The sequence below is a fragment of the Triticum aestivum genome, chromosome 4D (assembly GCF_018294505.1).
Source record: "Triticum aestivum cultivar Chinese Spring chromosome 4D, IWGSC CS RefSeq v2.1, whole genome shotgun sequence".
NCBI classification, from domain to species: Eukaryota; Viridiplantae; Streptophyta; class Magnoliopsida; order Poales; family Poaceae; genus Triticum; species Triticum aestivum.
The window spans coordinates 8,767,734-8,783,920 of NC_057805.1; the positions used below are offsets into that span (position 1 = coordinate 8,767,734).

The 16,187-nt window shown below is 42.0% G+C and overlaps 1 protein-coding gene across 5 annotated transcripts; it reads right to left on the minus strand.

Annotated features, from left to right (window-relative positions):
- Positions 1-321: 321 nt before the first annotated feature.
- LOC123095665 (CSC1-like protein RXW8) lies at positions 322-10,921 on the minus strand. Of its 5 annotated transcripts, none has more exons than XM_044517204.1 (15): positions 10,603-10,921; positions 10,443-10,522; positions 9,165-9,240; positions 8,061-8,079; positions 7,889-7,921; positions 6,633-6,991; positions 5,855-6,001; positions 5,460-5,523; positions 5,147-5,356; positions 3,349-3,540; positions 2,961-3,259; positions 2,276-2,552; positions 1,857-2,132; positions 1,191-1,424; positions 322-964 (listed from the first exon to the last, which is right to left on the minus strand). In XM_044517204.1, the coding sequence occupies exons 6-15, from the start codon at positions 6,911-6,913 to the stop codon at positions 644-646; spliced, it is 2,301 nt and encodes a 766-aa protein (XP_044373139.1). In that variant the 5' UTR covers positions 6,914-6,991; positions 7,889-7,921; positions 8,061-8,079; positions 9,165-9,240; positions 10,443-10,522; positions 10,603-10,921; the 3' UTR covers positions 322-643. The 5 variants fall into 5 exon arrangements, with proteins under 5 accessions (XP_044373139.1, XP_044373140.1, XP_044373141.1 ...); XM_044517205.1 differs by having other exon boundaries at positions 8,061-8,113; XM_044517206.1 differs by lacking the exon at positions 7,889-7,921 and having other exon boundaries at positions 8,061-8,113.
- Between the last annotated feature and the right edge of the window lie 5,266 nt (positions 10,922-16,187).

Sequence of the window (16,187 nt, forward strand, 5' to 3'; positions counted from 1 at the left end):
TCCAGTTTGTATGGTGTAATAATAATTCTGGATTGGAACTAATAATCGATCGCGACTCATTCGTTGCTCTTCGTTTGGCATCGTGTTATGCTTCCTCTGTGGAACTGCGCCGTTGCCAATTCCCAACAGCAACACCACCTTCCTCTGCTCGATTCGGTTTCACCACTCAAAATTATACACCTCCGTCCAGAATTATTTGTCGCAGAAATGGATGTATATAGACAAGTAAGTTGGGACGGAGTACCTCGCTATAAAAGCATGCATACATAGTTCAGCCCAGGGCCACGGGCACATAACAGTCGAACAAAACAAAGGCACATGTAGACATGGATGGACCGCTTTCTTTCACAACTTCTTCTTTAACCGAGGTTACAATGCAGCAAAGCCGCGGCAAGCAATTCAAGGGTCCGTGCATCATGGCCAAAAATGGCCTGAAAAGTCGCGCAGGCGTCGATTTAAACACAAAATTGCACCCATGCAACCAAACAGGCAAACACATCGACTTTCAAAAGAAAAGAAAAACAGGTGACACTCCATTTTTTTTTTCCTTGGAGCAGCGTAATATCCGTATGTGTGTATCTTGGTCTCTCTGTGTTGTTCTATGTGCACATTGTATGCGGTTTGTACATTCACCAACCACGGCTTACGCTGATACGCCTCTCTTCTGCAATCTGATCATGAAACCGAGTGATCTCACCGCGCGCCGTAGCCGCTCAACGGGGAGCCCTTTCAGTGTCGGGTGAGACAAGTCACTTACTGGTTGTCCGACACTTTCTTTGCCCCTAGGTTCGCCTGAGCTGCCGCTGCCATCTTCATCTGTTGTACTGACAGCTTGAACTCTTTCCAGAGATATGTCATCGGCCGATTCCGTGTCGGTGGACTGACAGTAAGCGGCGTGAAGGCCCTCATGAATCTCATCCATTCTGCCCGATTGCTCGTCTTCTCTGTCCATGTCTATCAGAACCTGTGTGTGTCCAACAACAAATAATGGCAAGTAAGAACTATATATAGTCACATTTCAAGTAACTAATATTCAGAACATAAAACATGCAACTATGCAAGTTACGTACTCCCAGTTGAAAGCATAAAAATGCAGATTGGCACCAAGGTGAATAAAAAGTTTTGCCATGGATCCCTTTGAATGTATATATAGGTTAAATTCTACCAATTGTTAAAGAAATTATACTAACCTGTGCAGGGAAAGTCCCGAATAATGGCAGAAGACGCATTCTACAGTACTGGTTGAATAAAAGAGTGATGATGATAAGAGGTACGGTGAAGCCTGCAGCTACTGGGGATTCCTTAAGGCCAAAGACACCAAGGCAGATGATCTGGGTGAGCACCAGAGAGAATATTGTTGCATTGTATGCAATTGGCCAATATAGACCACCAGTTTCGTATCTTGTGCAATAAACATTGATGAACTGAAAATGGTACATTACCAACCCATTAGGTTATAGGAGCACAGAGCACATTCTTCCACGAATATTTTGTAGTGTAAACAAAATCACGAACTAGGAAAACGGTTTGAGTTATCCTAAAACTCAGGTTAAATAACTAAGTAAAAGATATCTAACCACAATAAAGTTATACAAGACCAGAGAAAACATATCAAAGGGTATATCCAAGACAAAGATTGCATTTCACCTAAAATGGAGCTAGCACATGAGGATTTATCAAATTCAAATTTCGCCCATTATAAAAGAATAATTTCAGACAAAATGATCGCATACACATTCGAACATATTTTTTTTTACTTTATTCATAATTATAGACCAAATTATGCATGTGGACTTCAAATAAGAACTTCGTTTACAAACAAATTAAATATTTGAAGTTTATATCTAGTTACTCACCTGATTTCGGTACACAATGTAGGCAAGAAAGAAGTACAGTAGTAAAAAGGGCAAGATCAGAGGTGCTAGCACAGAGCATGTGAAGCCCAATAGTCCAAACAACAGAACTTTTGGTAGTTCAGTGTGATACGGAAACGAGAGGATAAAATCGCTATCTTCTTTCATTCTCAGAATATATTTCCTTACAAAGTTCCAAATTAGACCAAAGAGTTGCATAACTTCCGACGACAGACTAGCCCATCCTGAAGTCAGAACATAGGTGGTAAAGAAGGTAGCCTGAAATGGAAGTAAAAAAAGAAGTCATCAACAAAATGCAGTGAGCACCTGGAGGAACTCAACCTAAAAACAAATAAATACACTGCATATACCTACTTAAATATTTATATTTTGCACGAACAGAACATAAATATGCGATTCACCTGTAAAGGAATTGCCCTGGCAAGCTCCATTGGAATGTCCTTTGGCCTTGATAAGGCATTCAGTTGGTTAATTGCAGAACCTGATAGGACGTTGACGAAGAAGACATTCCAAATGGTGAAGTATAATACTTTACAACAGGCACTTTTCTTCCTCTCACTGTGAGAAATAGGTCCCTCTAGTGTCGCAAACATCATCATGGTTGGGGGGACAGTATATAAAAATATTTGCAAGATCACACTGGGAAGGTATCCAGTTACTAGCTGGGTCATGATTTTCCTGCAGGAGAATTAATAATCGTTAAATTTTGCTGTAATGATAAATTAAAGACTGCAATATCTCCACACTTCAGTACTCCCACCCGTCCGGTTTATAAGGCACGCGCGCATTCCTAGATCATGAATTGGACCGACAAAATATGAACTATATGCCTCAAAACTATACCTATTAATTTGAACCACCGCCATAATTGTGATAGCTTTTTTAGAGAAAGGGAAGGCCTCATAATTGAATGTTATCTCGGATACTCAACCCTAGATTAAATCCTACTAACAAATTGAGTCATTTTGATTAACGCACATTGTATTGTCAATACAAATTAAGGGATCCTTTGCTGCAGCTGCTCCGGCTGAGTTAGACCCTGCATTTAATAATAACAGGTGAGTTATAAGCATTAAGATTACTTACCCTTTCAATAACCCTTTCAGGAAAGGGAGCCTTTGCTGCAGCTGTTCCAGCTGAGTTAGACCTTGTATAAATGTCACAGGTACAAGAAAAATGAACATAAAAACAATAGAACCAAGAAGTGTAGCTATGCGGCGAATCCAAAGCTGCTTGTACGGTAACCAAAGATTTGACCAGTACATGTCTTTAGGTTCTGGGGCCAGACTAGTGACCCATTTCATAGGATTGGATGTCTGGAGAATTTTGGATACAATTAGCGCTGCATACCGCGTTTTGAAAAATACAAAAGCAGCAGCACATTCCTGTATTCGGTGAGCACAATTAAATTAGTAGATTAGAATAATTCAGTGAGGATAATAGTAAGCAAAGAACCAAATGATAGCTAGTTGACCTCGGCAGGTAAGTTCAAGTTTGAATTTTTCACACAAGGTTTTTCCCTTTCTTGCTCTTCAGTGGGCAACAACTGGAACGAATTTGATGACACCCCACAAAGACAACATCGATATGTCACGGATCTGCATGTCTGATCGACTGTGGTACCCTTAAAATGCTTGAACTTCCTATAAACCTTCTTTGCACCCGTCTGAAAAGTAAGGATATAAGCTATCACTTCAAACAGATAGTACTATGAACATGCAATGAGGGTATTGATTCAAAGATCTGAAAATAGTTCCCTCGTGATATAGGAAAAATAGTTCCTTCGTGATATACGAATGATCCTGCATCATAAAAGCATGCGTTGCATGTATAATAGTTTTGAATTACCCAACAAAAGAAATACATGTACACTTAAAACTTGTAAGGAGCCTATTCTGAATTTCAGTTCGACATATTGTCCTGTGCAGTTGCACTACAGAGATTACGCAAAGAGCTTAGCATGAGTTTTAAGAGTTCCGCCAGAGAGATGCTCTAGACAAGCCAATAGCAATATGCAAAGATGGTGCTGGTCAAACAGCTCACCGGCCTCTTGTAATCTCATTGGCAGTGCTTTATGGTAATTATAGTCCTGCTTTGCTGGTTCAATAAAGGTGGTTTGCATTGCTTTAAAAAAACTATAACGATTCTGCGTGTTGCAAAATATTATTGGTGACAAGTAGTCCTAGTGAAGAGATCACCACTACTTAAACACAGGGATGTTTAAAGCCATGCAACTACATACAGATGAGGAGGACGAAGTTGAAGCAGTGAAGTTGAAAGAAGACTTTCCATAATCTACACAAAATGATTTGAGGCTTGAGGGCGTGTGTTGAAGTCATGTCAGGTCATGATAGATGCTACCAACGTATCAGTTTGCTCTTTGCTGTATAGTTGTCCTATGGTATGGACTTGCTAGTTGCTAATTGATGTTAACTGGTGCTGCCTTTATGTTGATGTTACTTGTTATTTAAGTTCTAAATCTCCTAAAATGAAGGATAGTGATAAGCAAAACCTGCTGGATGGGGCGTCAGCGATCCGTAACTCTGCTGTTAGGACTCATGAAGCTGCCCGTGCCTCTCCAAACAATACTCTTCTTAGCATTGCAGAGGCGGAGGAAGAAGATGAAGGTGGTCAGTCTAGACGAGGAGAGAAAGACCGCCAGTAACTTTGGTACCTATTGAAAAAGCTCATTTGGTGCTATGTGGGATCCTGGGATGCAAGGTTGTAGTACTTTGTTTTGTGCTGGTGCTAGCGTCTGTTTTGCTATGAACCTTGGCTGTTTGTGTTCAGGTCTTTTGGGTGGTGGCCTGGTCTGGTTAATTCCTTGTAGCTGGTTGTCTGGACTTTATTTCTTTTAGTTTTTGTTTCTTTTTCGTTTTGAAATAAAACTCTGTTCGTTATGCTTATAGTGGAATCCGGCTCCCCTTGTTGGGAGGCGTATGGAAAAACAATATGAGGTATAGTTTCACATTTTCTGCTATATGATATATTATTTTTGTTTAACGCCTAACTATCGCCATGGCACCCCTGGGCTGCCTTGACTTGCCATGAGTACAATGCTTGTGCATGTGCTCTACCAGACTACCACTGATCTACTTTTGTTTATCAGTGGCTATCAAACAGTTTTAATATTTCATTATTACAGGATAGTGCGGAGATAAGTACAACAATATTTAATCAGGAATCTCTGGCGGCAGCATTCCATTTCGACAAAAGAGAATAGAAAGTTGGTAAAGTCCACATATCACATAACTTGATGAGATATTGCTTACCACTATCTTCTGAAGTTTACCAACTTTATAAACAACTTGATGGGATAGGTAACTCGGTGCATGGTACGATGTAAAGAAACTCTCAACAGCGCTGTTGAATGATTCATGAGTTGACTTTGGTATCCCACGGACAAGGACAGTAAATTGGCTACGGTTGGTCGTTGTTCGAACAAGATGAAGCAACCTCAGTCTAGCAATATGCTTGTATTCCTAAAGCAACAATGCAGGATTGTTTTTTTACAAATAAGGTTCCTGAAGATTAAGGTAAATGAACATTTAAGTAATTTTGAAAGGTAAAATTACTGATGCGTACCATATATAGAAGAAAGCAAGCTACACCAGATATGATGTACAGCACGACGCAATGGACCCAGAGCCTGCAGTTATGACCAAACAAAATCCAAGAGTATAAGTTCCAAAGAAATCTGCCTAAATGATTACGTGACCAGTATATACAACAAACACAGAACTAATAACTTACTCCCTCCGTTCCAAATTACTTGTCGCAGAAATGGATGTATCTAGAACTAAAAAATGTCTAGATACATCCATTCCTACGACAAGTAATTCCGAACGGAGGGAGTAGATCATAGGTAACACCGGAACAAGGATAAATCAGCTAAACAAAAGATGAAACATATAAGATGGCATATTCAATGAACCAAGTTAGCCTCCTCATAACCAAATAAGAGAAGTTCAATTGCTCACCATATTGATTTCTCTTTCATATTTCCTATTGTAAATGTCTCCAATGATGCTGAAGGAATCTGTTCATGCTGCATATCTTGTCCAAAATAATTCAAGGGGAGAACTCCAAATAAACAAAGAATGGCAGCTAATGAGAATATGCGTATGCTGTTGAAAAAAAACATACATCAGCTAACTGAATTTGGATGTTGGAACTATAAAGTGGAAGGATATACAATAAGCAGGAGTATAGCAAAGAGGCTTCTAGTATAATAACGTTTCCTTTTAGTATACAGATGTTTACATCATCTGTAAAAAGAAGAAACACACATCTACCAAGAATGGTGGCGATTAAATAATGCTTGTGGACACAGAAGTAATTAAATTGGACTAAACTGTAACAAACATCCCTCAGATTGTCCATTTGACTAGTTAAGTCTACCGGTTTCATTTTGATCTAGGAGGTGCTTAAATTTATTAAGTTTGTTGTTTCTATCATCTCTACATTAAGATATCAGATCACATTCCTATTTTTCTGCAATTATACAAAGTTAATTCGATTTTCTTATTGGGTTTTCATATTAAAATGTTCTGAATTTTTCTAGTTTTAAGGAGGAAAATCATGTCACTCACATATCAATGATTAGAAATGAAAGCAATATAGCTTAAAAATCACATCAGCATGTTGCTATTTTCAAAAGTGAACCTTCTACTTGGCACAACTCAAAAGATATCTATCATAAACATTGAACAGTAAATATTGCAGAGGCAAAGAAAGCAAAAGTAAAAATATATGCACCTAAATACTAGAACTCTATTGAAAACAACTGCATCCAACCCAGCAGTAGATAGGATCTCATCTTCCGTGCATTGCAGACTTCTCACAATCCAGCTAGGGGATGGAACAAATCTCTCCAAAATAAAAGCCCCTCGGAGCCGCTTATGCTGCTCAGCAATCCTTCTCCCAAAATAGACCTTAACATTCTGCGGCTGCTTTCTCAGAACGGAATAGAATGACAGAAAAAGTATACAGAGACCAATGTTGATTCCAGCAGAGGTCAGAAGAGCACCAACTTTCATCTCTTTCTAAACAAATATACAAGACTCAATACTCCTTATGTCATCTGAATACAAAATATTTCATAGCTCTGTTGGCGCCTGCAAGAAAAAATTGGGTTATGAAATTTCATATAACATATATATAAGATTTACAGACTTTATCTTGAATTAATTCTGCATTCACATTCTACCAATGTGCACAAAAGAAACTAAAACATGAGTATGCACCACCTAAAAACAGTCACATGCTGGCCAATTCCATTGCATTTGGTGAAGATAAAGAAGAGTAGAACTAACAGGAAACCCTCTTGAAAATTGAGCAAATACTACAGATTAATATTGAACTTTTCTGTTTTATTTTCTTGTCAAACAGATCAATTTTACAAAGACTGAAGAATCAAACCCACGTGATTGACTTAAAGTGAGCAGCCCAATATAGAAGAAGATGGGGCGATGCTAAATGAATGGTTGAAGCATCAATTGCTAAGGACATGCAAATATTCAAACAAGAGTAACAAATTTTGGAGCAAAATAACTGGCATTAGGCAGCGGAAGATTTATAGTAGAGAAAATATAGTTCAGATCCAAACTCAAATCAAGCCCAGCGAATATGGCTCAGATGACAAGCATCTTTCTTTATTGGGAAAATATTAACCTGCCATGGATGGTGAACACTGAACAGTAGGGGTCACCGAAATACGAGACAAGAGTGTAGGCGTGCAAAGGCGACTGCAGGAGCCTGTAATGAGGTGGGAACAAGTGGCTGCTAGGTAGATTGGGGGGATTTCAGTGTGAAATTGAGATTTGAAATGGGTCTAGATGCGGTGGGATTTAAATTTCAAAGTATTATATATTTTCTCAAGTAGTTATCTGAATAATTATTGTGGATACAAAGAAAGCCCCTAATTATTTGTACATATGTTTATAAAAACTTTCTATCAAGGTTGAGTACCCAAGACGGAAAGAATATCGGCCAAACAAATGATGGATCCTTACCCAAAACTAGGTCTGGAGAAAGCTTAGGTGGCCCTGCAGATTATGCCAATTAGTTAAAGTCTTAAAGCCATATAAGTTGTGTATGTGCGTGCATTTAGCCCAAGCTGTGTTACTGCATTGTAACTATGCAAGCATCATCACCCTTTGCTTGCATGCATGATGCAGATCTCACCTCTATTTTCTATATATAACTGCAGGAAATGAAGTGCTTGATTAAAACAAAGCCTGCGAATATCAGATACAAGAGGTTGACTGTAGTGTAAAAGAGGGCAGAATGGAATATATATCTGACAAACTTTTAAAAAGAGAATATATATCTGACAGATCCCATGGAGACATGAAGAATCTAAAGGATAAAGAAATCTTGTCATTGTCAACGAATCACAGTGAATTAAGCAATTGGACAGGCCCTTAAACACTTCAGAGTTCATACTATTTGTTCAGCTTCAAAAGCCAAACAGTTCATGGACTAGAAGAGTCCATAGCATCTGCTTTACTGAACACATAGGTTGAGGCATTCGATCTGCCCGCAACGTGGCGTCCTAATATTAGAATATCACCCTAAGCCAGTTCTCCTTTTTTTCCCTCTTTTAACCGAAGTAACCAGTTTATCGACCGGGAGGGTCCAGGGCGCCCAGTTCACTCAACATACAGATCAGGTTCAGGCATTCAATCTATCCGCAGTGTCACAGGCTAAGATAGTAAGATTAGAATAGCCAATCGCCTAAGCACTTGGGTTCATCTTCAAAAGGCCAGTTTTATTCTCCATCTTTTGACTGGACTGGGATATAACCAAGAGTTGATCAACTAGAAGTGTCCACAGCATCTGCTTTACTGAACATAACATATAGGTCAGGTTCAGGCATTCTATCGGCCGCCGCGTAGCATCCTAATAATAGATTATCACCCTAATCCAGGCGCACTTTCCTCTTCTTTCGACTGAAACAACCAGTTCATCGACTGGGAGGGAGACTCCATGGCGTCTATTTAACTCAACATACATACAGATTAGGTTGTCCCAGCGTCGCAGCAGGCTAAGATTAGAATAGCCTAATCACCAAACCCACCAAATTAAGAAGCACCTCGCCCAATCCAAAACGCGCGTCGAATCAAAATCAAACACCGGGAGTGCACTCAGACATCTCCCGCCAGATCACCATGCACATTATTACTAAGATTGGCAGACCGCGCATAGACAACTAACAAGCATAGCACCAAATCCGTCTACCAGACTCGGCTCATCACGACTTTTAACCACACGAAGAGTATTACTCACCTGTCAGTCAGACACCTCCTCCAACACGACAAGTGCCGCCGAATCCAGCAGTGCCGCTCGATTCCTCCTCCAAACCCTACGTAATTAAACACCACATGAAGAAAATGTTTACATGGGACAAAGACAAAGTGAATCCATTGTAAGTTGAAATAGAGGGAGCAAGGTGGCTTCATTATTTATCAGTATATAACTGGAGCAGATGAAGTGCTTGATTAAAACAAAGCTGTGAATCTTATATGTAAGAGGTTGACTGTAGTGTAAAAGAGTACAGAATGGAATATATTTATCTGACAGATCCCATGGGAGACATGAATGAAGAATCTAAAGGATAAACAAATCTGGCCATTGTCAGTGAGTTAAGCAATTTCACTTCACAGCCAGAAAAATGTTTAAACACTTGGACAGGCCCTTAAACACTTCAGAGTTCATACTGTTTATTCAGCTTCAAAAGCCAAACAGTTCATCGACTAGAAGAGCCCATAGCATCTGCTTTACTGAACACATAGGTTGAGGCATTCCATCTGCCCGCAACGTGGCGTCCTAATCTTAGAATATCACCCAGATCCAATTATTTTATCTTCTTCTTTTGACTGAACCAACCAGTTTATCACGTCTAGTTCACTCAACATACAGAACAGGTTCAGGCACTCAATCTATCCGCAGTGTCGCAGGGTAAGATTAGAAACAGCCAATCCCCTAACCACTTTGGTTCGGGTTCAGAAGGCCGGTTTTATTCTCCATCTTTTGACTGGAGGATAGCCAAGAGTTGATCAACTAGAAGTGTCCACAGCATCTCCTTTACTGAACATAGCATATAGGTTAGGTTCAAGCATTCCATCGGCCAGCCGCAATTTGGCATCCTAATATTAGATTGTCACCCTAATCCAGTTGCTCTTTCTTCTCCTTTTGACTGAAATAACCAGTTCATCGACTGGGAGGGAGACTCCATGGCGTCTAGTTCACTCAACATACCTACAGAGTAGGTTCACCCAGCGTCGCAGGCTAAGATTAGATTAGATCATTAGAATAGCCCAATCACCTAACCCACCAAATTAAGAAACACCTCGCCTCACCCAATCCAAAACGCGCATCGAACCAAAATCAAAACTCCGGGAGTGCACTCGGCCGCCTCCCGCCAGATCACCACACACGGTATTATTAGTACTAAGATTGGCAAGCCACGCACAAACAAACAACTAACAACTAACAACCAAATCCGTCTGCTAGACTCGACCCCCGCCGCGCCCGACTTGTAACCACACGAAGAGCATTGCTCACCTGCCAGCCAGTCAGGCGCCTCCTCCGAGCCGATGACTGCCGCCGAATCCAGCAATGCCGCTGGATTCCTCCTCCAGACCCTGCGCCATCAAACACCAAGAGCAACAACAAATTCAGAGAACGAGACACGCGCGCGCGAGAGAGGGGGCGAGAGAGATACCGGGAGTCCGGAGCCGTCCGCCGCGCGCGCGAAGCAGCCTGCCCGGTCGATCGCCTGGAGCGGCGGCCGGTTCCGGCCGACAGCGCCGCCGGAATGGGGAGGAATGGGGCGGGGACGCGGCGGCGGTTGGCCGGATTGGGGTGCTGGGGCGACGGGATGGGGGTTGGGGGAGCGATGGTTGTGTGGGGGGGTAGCAGTTGTTGGCGATCGTGAGAGGATTCGGTGGACTCCGAGGTGGAAGTTTCGACGGGAAGGATTTGGTGGGTGGAGGCAGCGGAGGAAAGGGAAAGCGACTCAAGCGCACGACTGTGTGGCGACTAGCGAGGAGGAGGAGTCAAAGAAGACACGGGAGAAAGATTTCTTACCGGAAAAAGTGGCGTGGGTAGGAACCACAAGGGCGAGGTGGGGATGCGGTTGGCTGGCCTCTCGGCCGTTGCTGCAGCCACGCAGGGAACTAAATATCACACATAGTGCCCTTCAAAAAAAATATCACCGATAGTGGTTCTTCTAAAACAAAACAAAAAAAGAATATCACTGTTTTTCTTTCTTTTAGTTGAAAGAATATAACTTTTCTAGGGGAAATTGAAAGAATATAACTTTCTTTAGGGGAAATTGAAAGAACATCATCACCGTTAGAGCCATTTTCTAGGCATTTTGATTCGCGGAATTTCGAAGATGCGGGGATAGAATGAACGAGTTATTAAAAAAAAGCCATTTTTATCTTTGGAATTTTGAAAATGCGACAATGGAAAATGCTAATATTAAAATGTCATGCTCACCTCTATGAACACACGCACAGACACCCTACCCCTATGAGCACCTCTGAGATACTGAGACAACGTGACATCTTCATATTGATCAAGTCACCACAAGCGTCTCGTACTCGGCAGGAACGTCTGAATAAAATCTGAACGAACATCACAAAAAAGTCTGAATAAAATCCAGCAGAGAAATGCGAGCACCGGTGCGAAGTCCATGCACTAGCTAGACACCCGCGCCGGCTTTGCCCGCGCGACATACTCGGGCGGCTGCAAGATGGCGAGAAGAAGGGGATAGTGGCGATTTTGGTGATAAGGGAATTCGCTCAAGTTGCCATCCAACGCGGTCATGTATCGGTCCGCTCGATGGTCCGGACGTATTTTGGCATCCCACGCGGTCCTGTATCAGTCCGCTTGATGGTCCGGACGCACTTTTTTCCACAAAACCGGAGACAAAGTAGGCGGGGGGCTTTGTGAGCGCCCGGAGCGCTGGCACGTCTGCTTCTGACTGCACTGGCCCACCATTAACACCATCCCTCGCCCTGCGCGAGCTTCCCGCCTGAAACAGTCAGCGCTACTCCGGAGTGTTAGTGTCACATTCATGCTCGGCCAGAGCGGACACGACTTCTCATTGCTGCCGGCATTGAAGTGACGCGCCGGCCGAGAGAGCGCCACCCGCACTGCTTCCCGGTGCAGGCGACTGCTCTGCGTTTAAACGACATACCGACGGTCCGTTGCCCTACATTAATGATATGCGGCTTCCAAGGAACCTACTCCGACACCACCCGCCGCCCATCATTAACCACACCGTCGTGGTCCATTTCCATCCGCCCGCTATATAAAGTCCAGCCCGGCCCATAACCGCAGTCCTTCTCCTCCGGTCCCTTTCTCCTCTTTGCACCACGCTCACCATGGCCTCCTCGCGCTCCAAAGCCCTCTGGGACACCACCTTCTCAGAGCAGAAGAAAGAGATGGCCGCAATTGTTGTCGGCTGGCAGGCCGACCGGCAGATGGAGGACGAGTCGGCGCCACCCTCCTTGTTAGTGCATGTCGGCCTCACCATTAGCGAGGCTTGTGCACACTACACAGACATGTTGTGGGAGGAGCAGGAGACCAAGTTCTGACAGGTGCAGGCCGACCAGGCCTACAACCTCAGCCTCTTCGAGGAGCACCGGCGCGGAGGAGCAACTCGCCACCGGCACGACCATCGTGCCGGACATGGACGTGGCGGAGCAGGAGGCACTGGTCGACTCCTATCGCTCACCCGCGACATCTGCCACGACCACGAAGCCGCACGTTCGCGGGCACCGCCGACAGTGAGGAAGCAGAGTAGTGCATGGTAGGTCACCGCCGCTTGGGTCCTAAGAATGCCACCGCGTCCTCCCCTCCCGTTGAAGTCAAGCTTGGTGGGCTGAACATCGTCGACCGGTTAGCCGCTTGGCGGCGATGTGGAGGCGGACAATTTCACTTTCTGGGCTCATGGATGCGGATGCAGTGGCTACGAAGGCAGAGCTGAAAAGCACTGAGGCGAAACTAGAGAAGGCGAAGGCAAAAGCCGGAGTTTAAGTTCTTGGGGCCCATGGCCGGGAACGGGCGCCGGCGATCATTTAGATTAGGTCTGCTATAGTTTTTAGTTAAAAATGTCCAAAATGTAATTAATTTTGTCTGATTTATATGAAATCTGTTGTGTTTGCATGAATTTCGTCCGTTTAGTTCAAATAGTGGTTGAAATATATGCGGGCAGTGTTGGATGGTTGGCTCCCGCATCCGTGTCTATGGACGGATGCCGAAACAAATTTGTGGATCAACGTTGGAGATGCCCTTGGTGCATGCTTTCTGCTCCACGGTGGGAAAAGAAAATTACTTTTTACATAGCATCAAATTTGGGTTTCCTTCTCGGGTATGCAAAAAAGTTAATTTAATTCATGAGCACAGAGAACACATGTATTTTTATGTACATCCATAACCACATGGTCAATGCAAATAATTCTAATTACACTTCCAAGGAGAAAGAGAGAAATGGCAAAATTAATGTGAATAATTCTAGTTAGGTGTTCAAACTGACGGCCACGCGCTTTGTATAATGTTTTAGCCATACGTCGGTCGGCGGTCGGTGACCAAACTAGTAAAGACAAACAAACCCAGCATAAGTAAAATGTACATGCGGCTCACAGGATGCAAAGTGTACGTGCAGCTCCACCGATGTCTTTAGGCTTTGGCACCTCATGTCATTATCGATCTGCATCAGTAATCGTCGGTTCAATCTTGACTGTAACCCATTGCCCTTGTGCTGTCATTTTCATAGCCTTTAAGAAACTGCAGAGAGGACAGGGTGCGGTTAGAAGTCGAAATCACGATGATTTGTGGTACGTAATATCTTATTTTCAGTACCAACGTACCCTTTTTCTCCTATTTTTATTTAGTTGATTTTTTTTTGTGGGAATAGTTGCTTTTATTAGTTAGCCCCGAGGAAAAAGCGGCTACAAGATGAATCAACATGATTTAAGCTATTTCTGTCTTTTCGCGTGGGCAGAGAGAATTGGGTGCAACATTAGCTTTTTTTTCTTTTTCTTTTTTTTTTTGCGGGGAGGGTGCAACATTAGCTAGCTGCCCCTGGAAACCGGAAAGCGTTGCATAATTGCACGTAATCTATTGGCTGCTTTTTTCTCTCTAAGGAATGACTTTGGCTGCTTGGCGCTTTAGACTTTATATATGTGGGAATCCGTCTCTTTGCGAATTCACACGAAGGAGGCTCACATAAAAGCAATATATGTTAAAAGCAAAAAGTATTACGTAAATTTGTCTTGCACTTAGCAAAGTACATTTTTAATCTCTAAACTCTAAAATCGGACAAATTTAAACCCTTGACTTCCAACAATGATTTGAGTTGCCCCACTCGTCAAAATCAAAAGAATAATAACTGATCATGTGGTGGTAGTTTCACACACGTCATAGCCTACTCATATCAGCAATATCAGATATTTTTACAAAATATGCAAAATAATAATAATACAAGATACAAAGACAGTGCAAACCCACTGTTCTAATGGTCTACAAGTTCCCGAACAAATTAACATGCAAAAGGTTGTTACTTTCTACTTTGTTAATGTTATCATATTTTATCTGAAATCCTCACATTGCTTTAGTTTATCGTCTCGACAATTGGTTTTGATCTATCAAGTACACCTTAAATTTATATATGAAGTGTGATGCATTCTTTCGGCAAATATTCATCGGTTCTTCAATCATCAAGGTGGATTTTTGGAGGTTCGGGTTTTTTTTACTAGAAGTATTTTTGTTCCTTGTTGAAAAGATAAAACAATGTCTAAAACTACAATAATAAGCATACAAAGGTATTTTTACAGCAACTTGGCATATTATGTGGTTACAAGAAAAATTGACATGACCTATTTTCAACTGCTATCTGCAAGTTCGTATTTTTGTATGCAGATGTATAAAACGCTGGTTTTTAGTAAGCTTAATTAGAAGCCGGTTTCTTAAACCACGTTATTTGGTACGATATTTGGCATGAAACTTTGATAATTAGTTTTACCATAGTACATCTATATAACAAACTAGAATTTATATATTTTGAAGACAATTTTTCAAGACAAACATATACACATTGTTTCAAATTTTAAAATATAATAAATTAAAATAGTATTAGTAGTCCATTTTAAAAGGACATGGATGGAAGTTTGTCGGAAGCATCACTTATTTGTGATCTGGATAGAGTATTTACTATATTTGCTTCTTTAATTCCTATTCAAATAAAGGTCAATTAGATTCGTTCAAAATGGTCTATTTGATTCACTAGGTTTCATAAATGCTGAATTGAAGAAGCATGTGAATTGTATGTCATTGCATATGTATGTAGCATGACTTCATTGCACCTTGGGAAATCCATGAATTTCACTACATTATAGGGAAAACATACGAATCATAAACTCAGTTCATAGAAAATTCCATGGTCTACAACCATAGTTTTTCCAGCAATGAGTATAACGCAAATGCGTGCATGCACACGCACACACATATGCACCTAAGAACACATGTATCAAAGTCACGAAGATTTAATATTAATGAAGCCAACCCATGCATTTCACCCATGGAAAGAATAGTTTCTCTCATACTAAGTTGAAGTCTATAATACAATCACCCTTGAGACTCCTAACCTCGATTACGTGTCTTTCACATTCCTAGTGAATTGATGAACACAGTTTGTAGTGACATGACACTAACAAATTACCCGAAGTTATACAAAACTTTTCTTAGATCAAGACATAACGTGTTAAATAATAGCTTCCTAACAGGCGCCGCCCCGTTCTCCCTTCTCAGCAGCCACGGCCGCCTTCCTACTCCTCTTGTCGTTGCTAGATACTAGTTTTTTTGCGGGATGAAAGACATTCTATTAATCAGTCTCGATCAGGGTGATCCAAGGAGCATAAGTTTACAACCTCCCAGGTGCATATCGCAGCCAAACGGTTGTTTTAACACAGACACAACCTATTATAGCTCGTTGCTAGAGACTAGTTACTGGGCTAAGTCTAGTCACTGGTCGATGAAGGTGGTGGCGGGAAGGTCTCTGCTCACATAGCCTTTAGTGGTGAGATGCAATCTACGATTGACGGCTTGAGGAGGCGGCGGCGGGGGAGGGGGGGGTATGGATGTGCAGCAGCGGCGGTGGCGTTTCTGGCTGGGCCGACGTCCTCCGGTGGCGATGCGTCAGTGAGATTCAAGAATCATTGCAATTATACCACAGAAATATAAATATTAATTATGAACATGGAAATAAATAATATTTTATTATTGCACATAGGGCATATT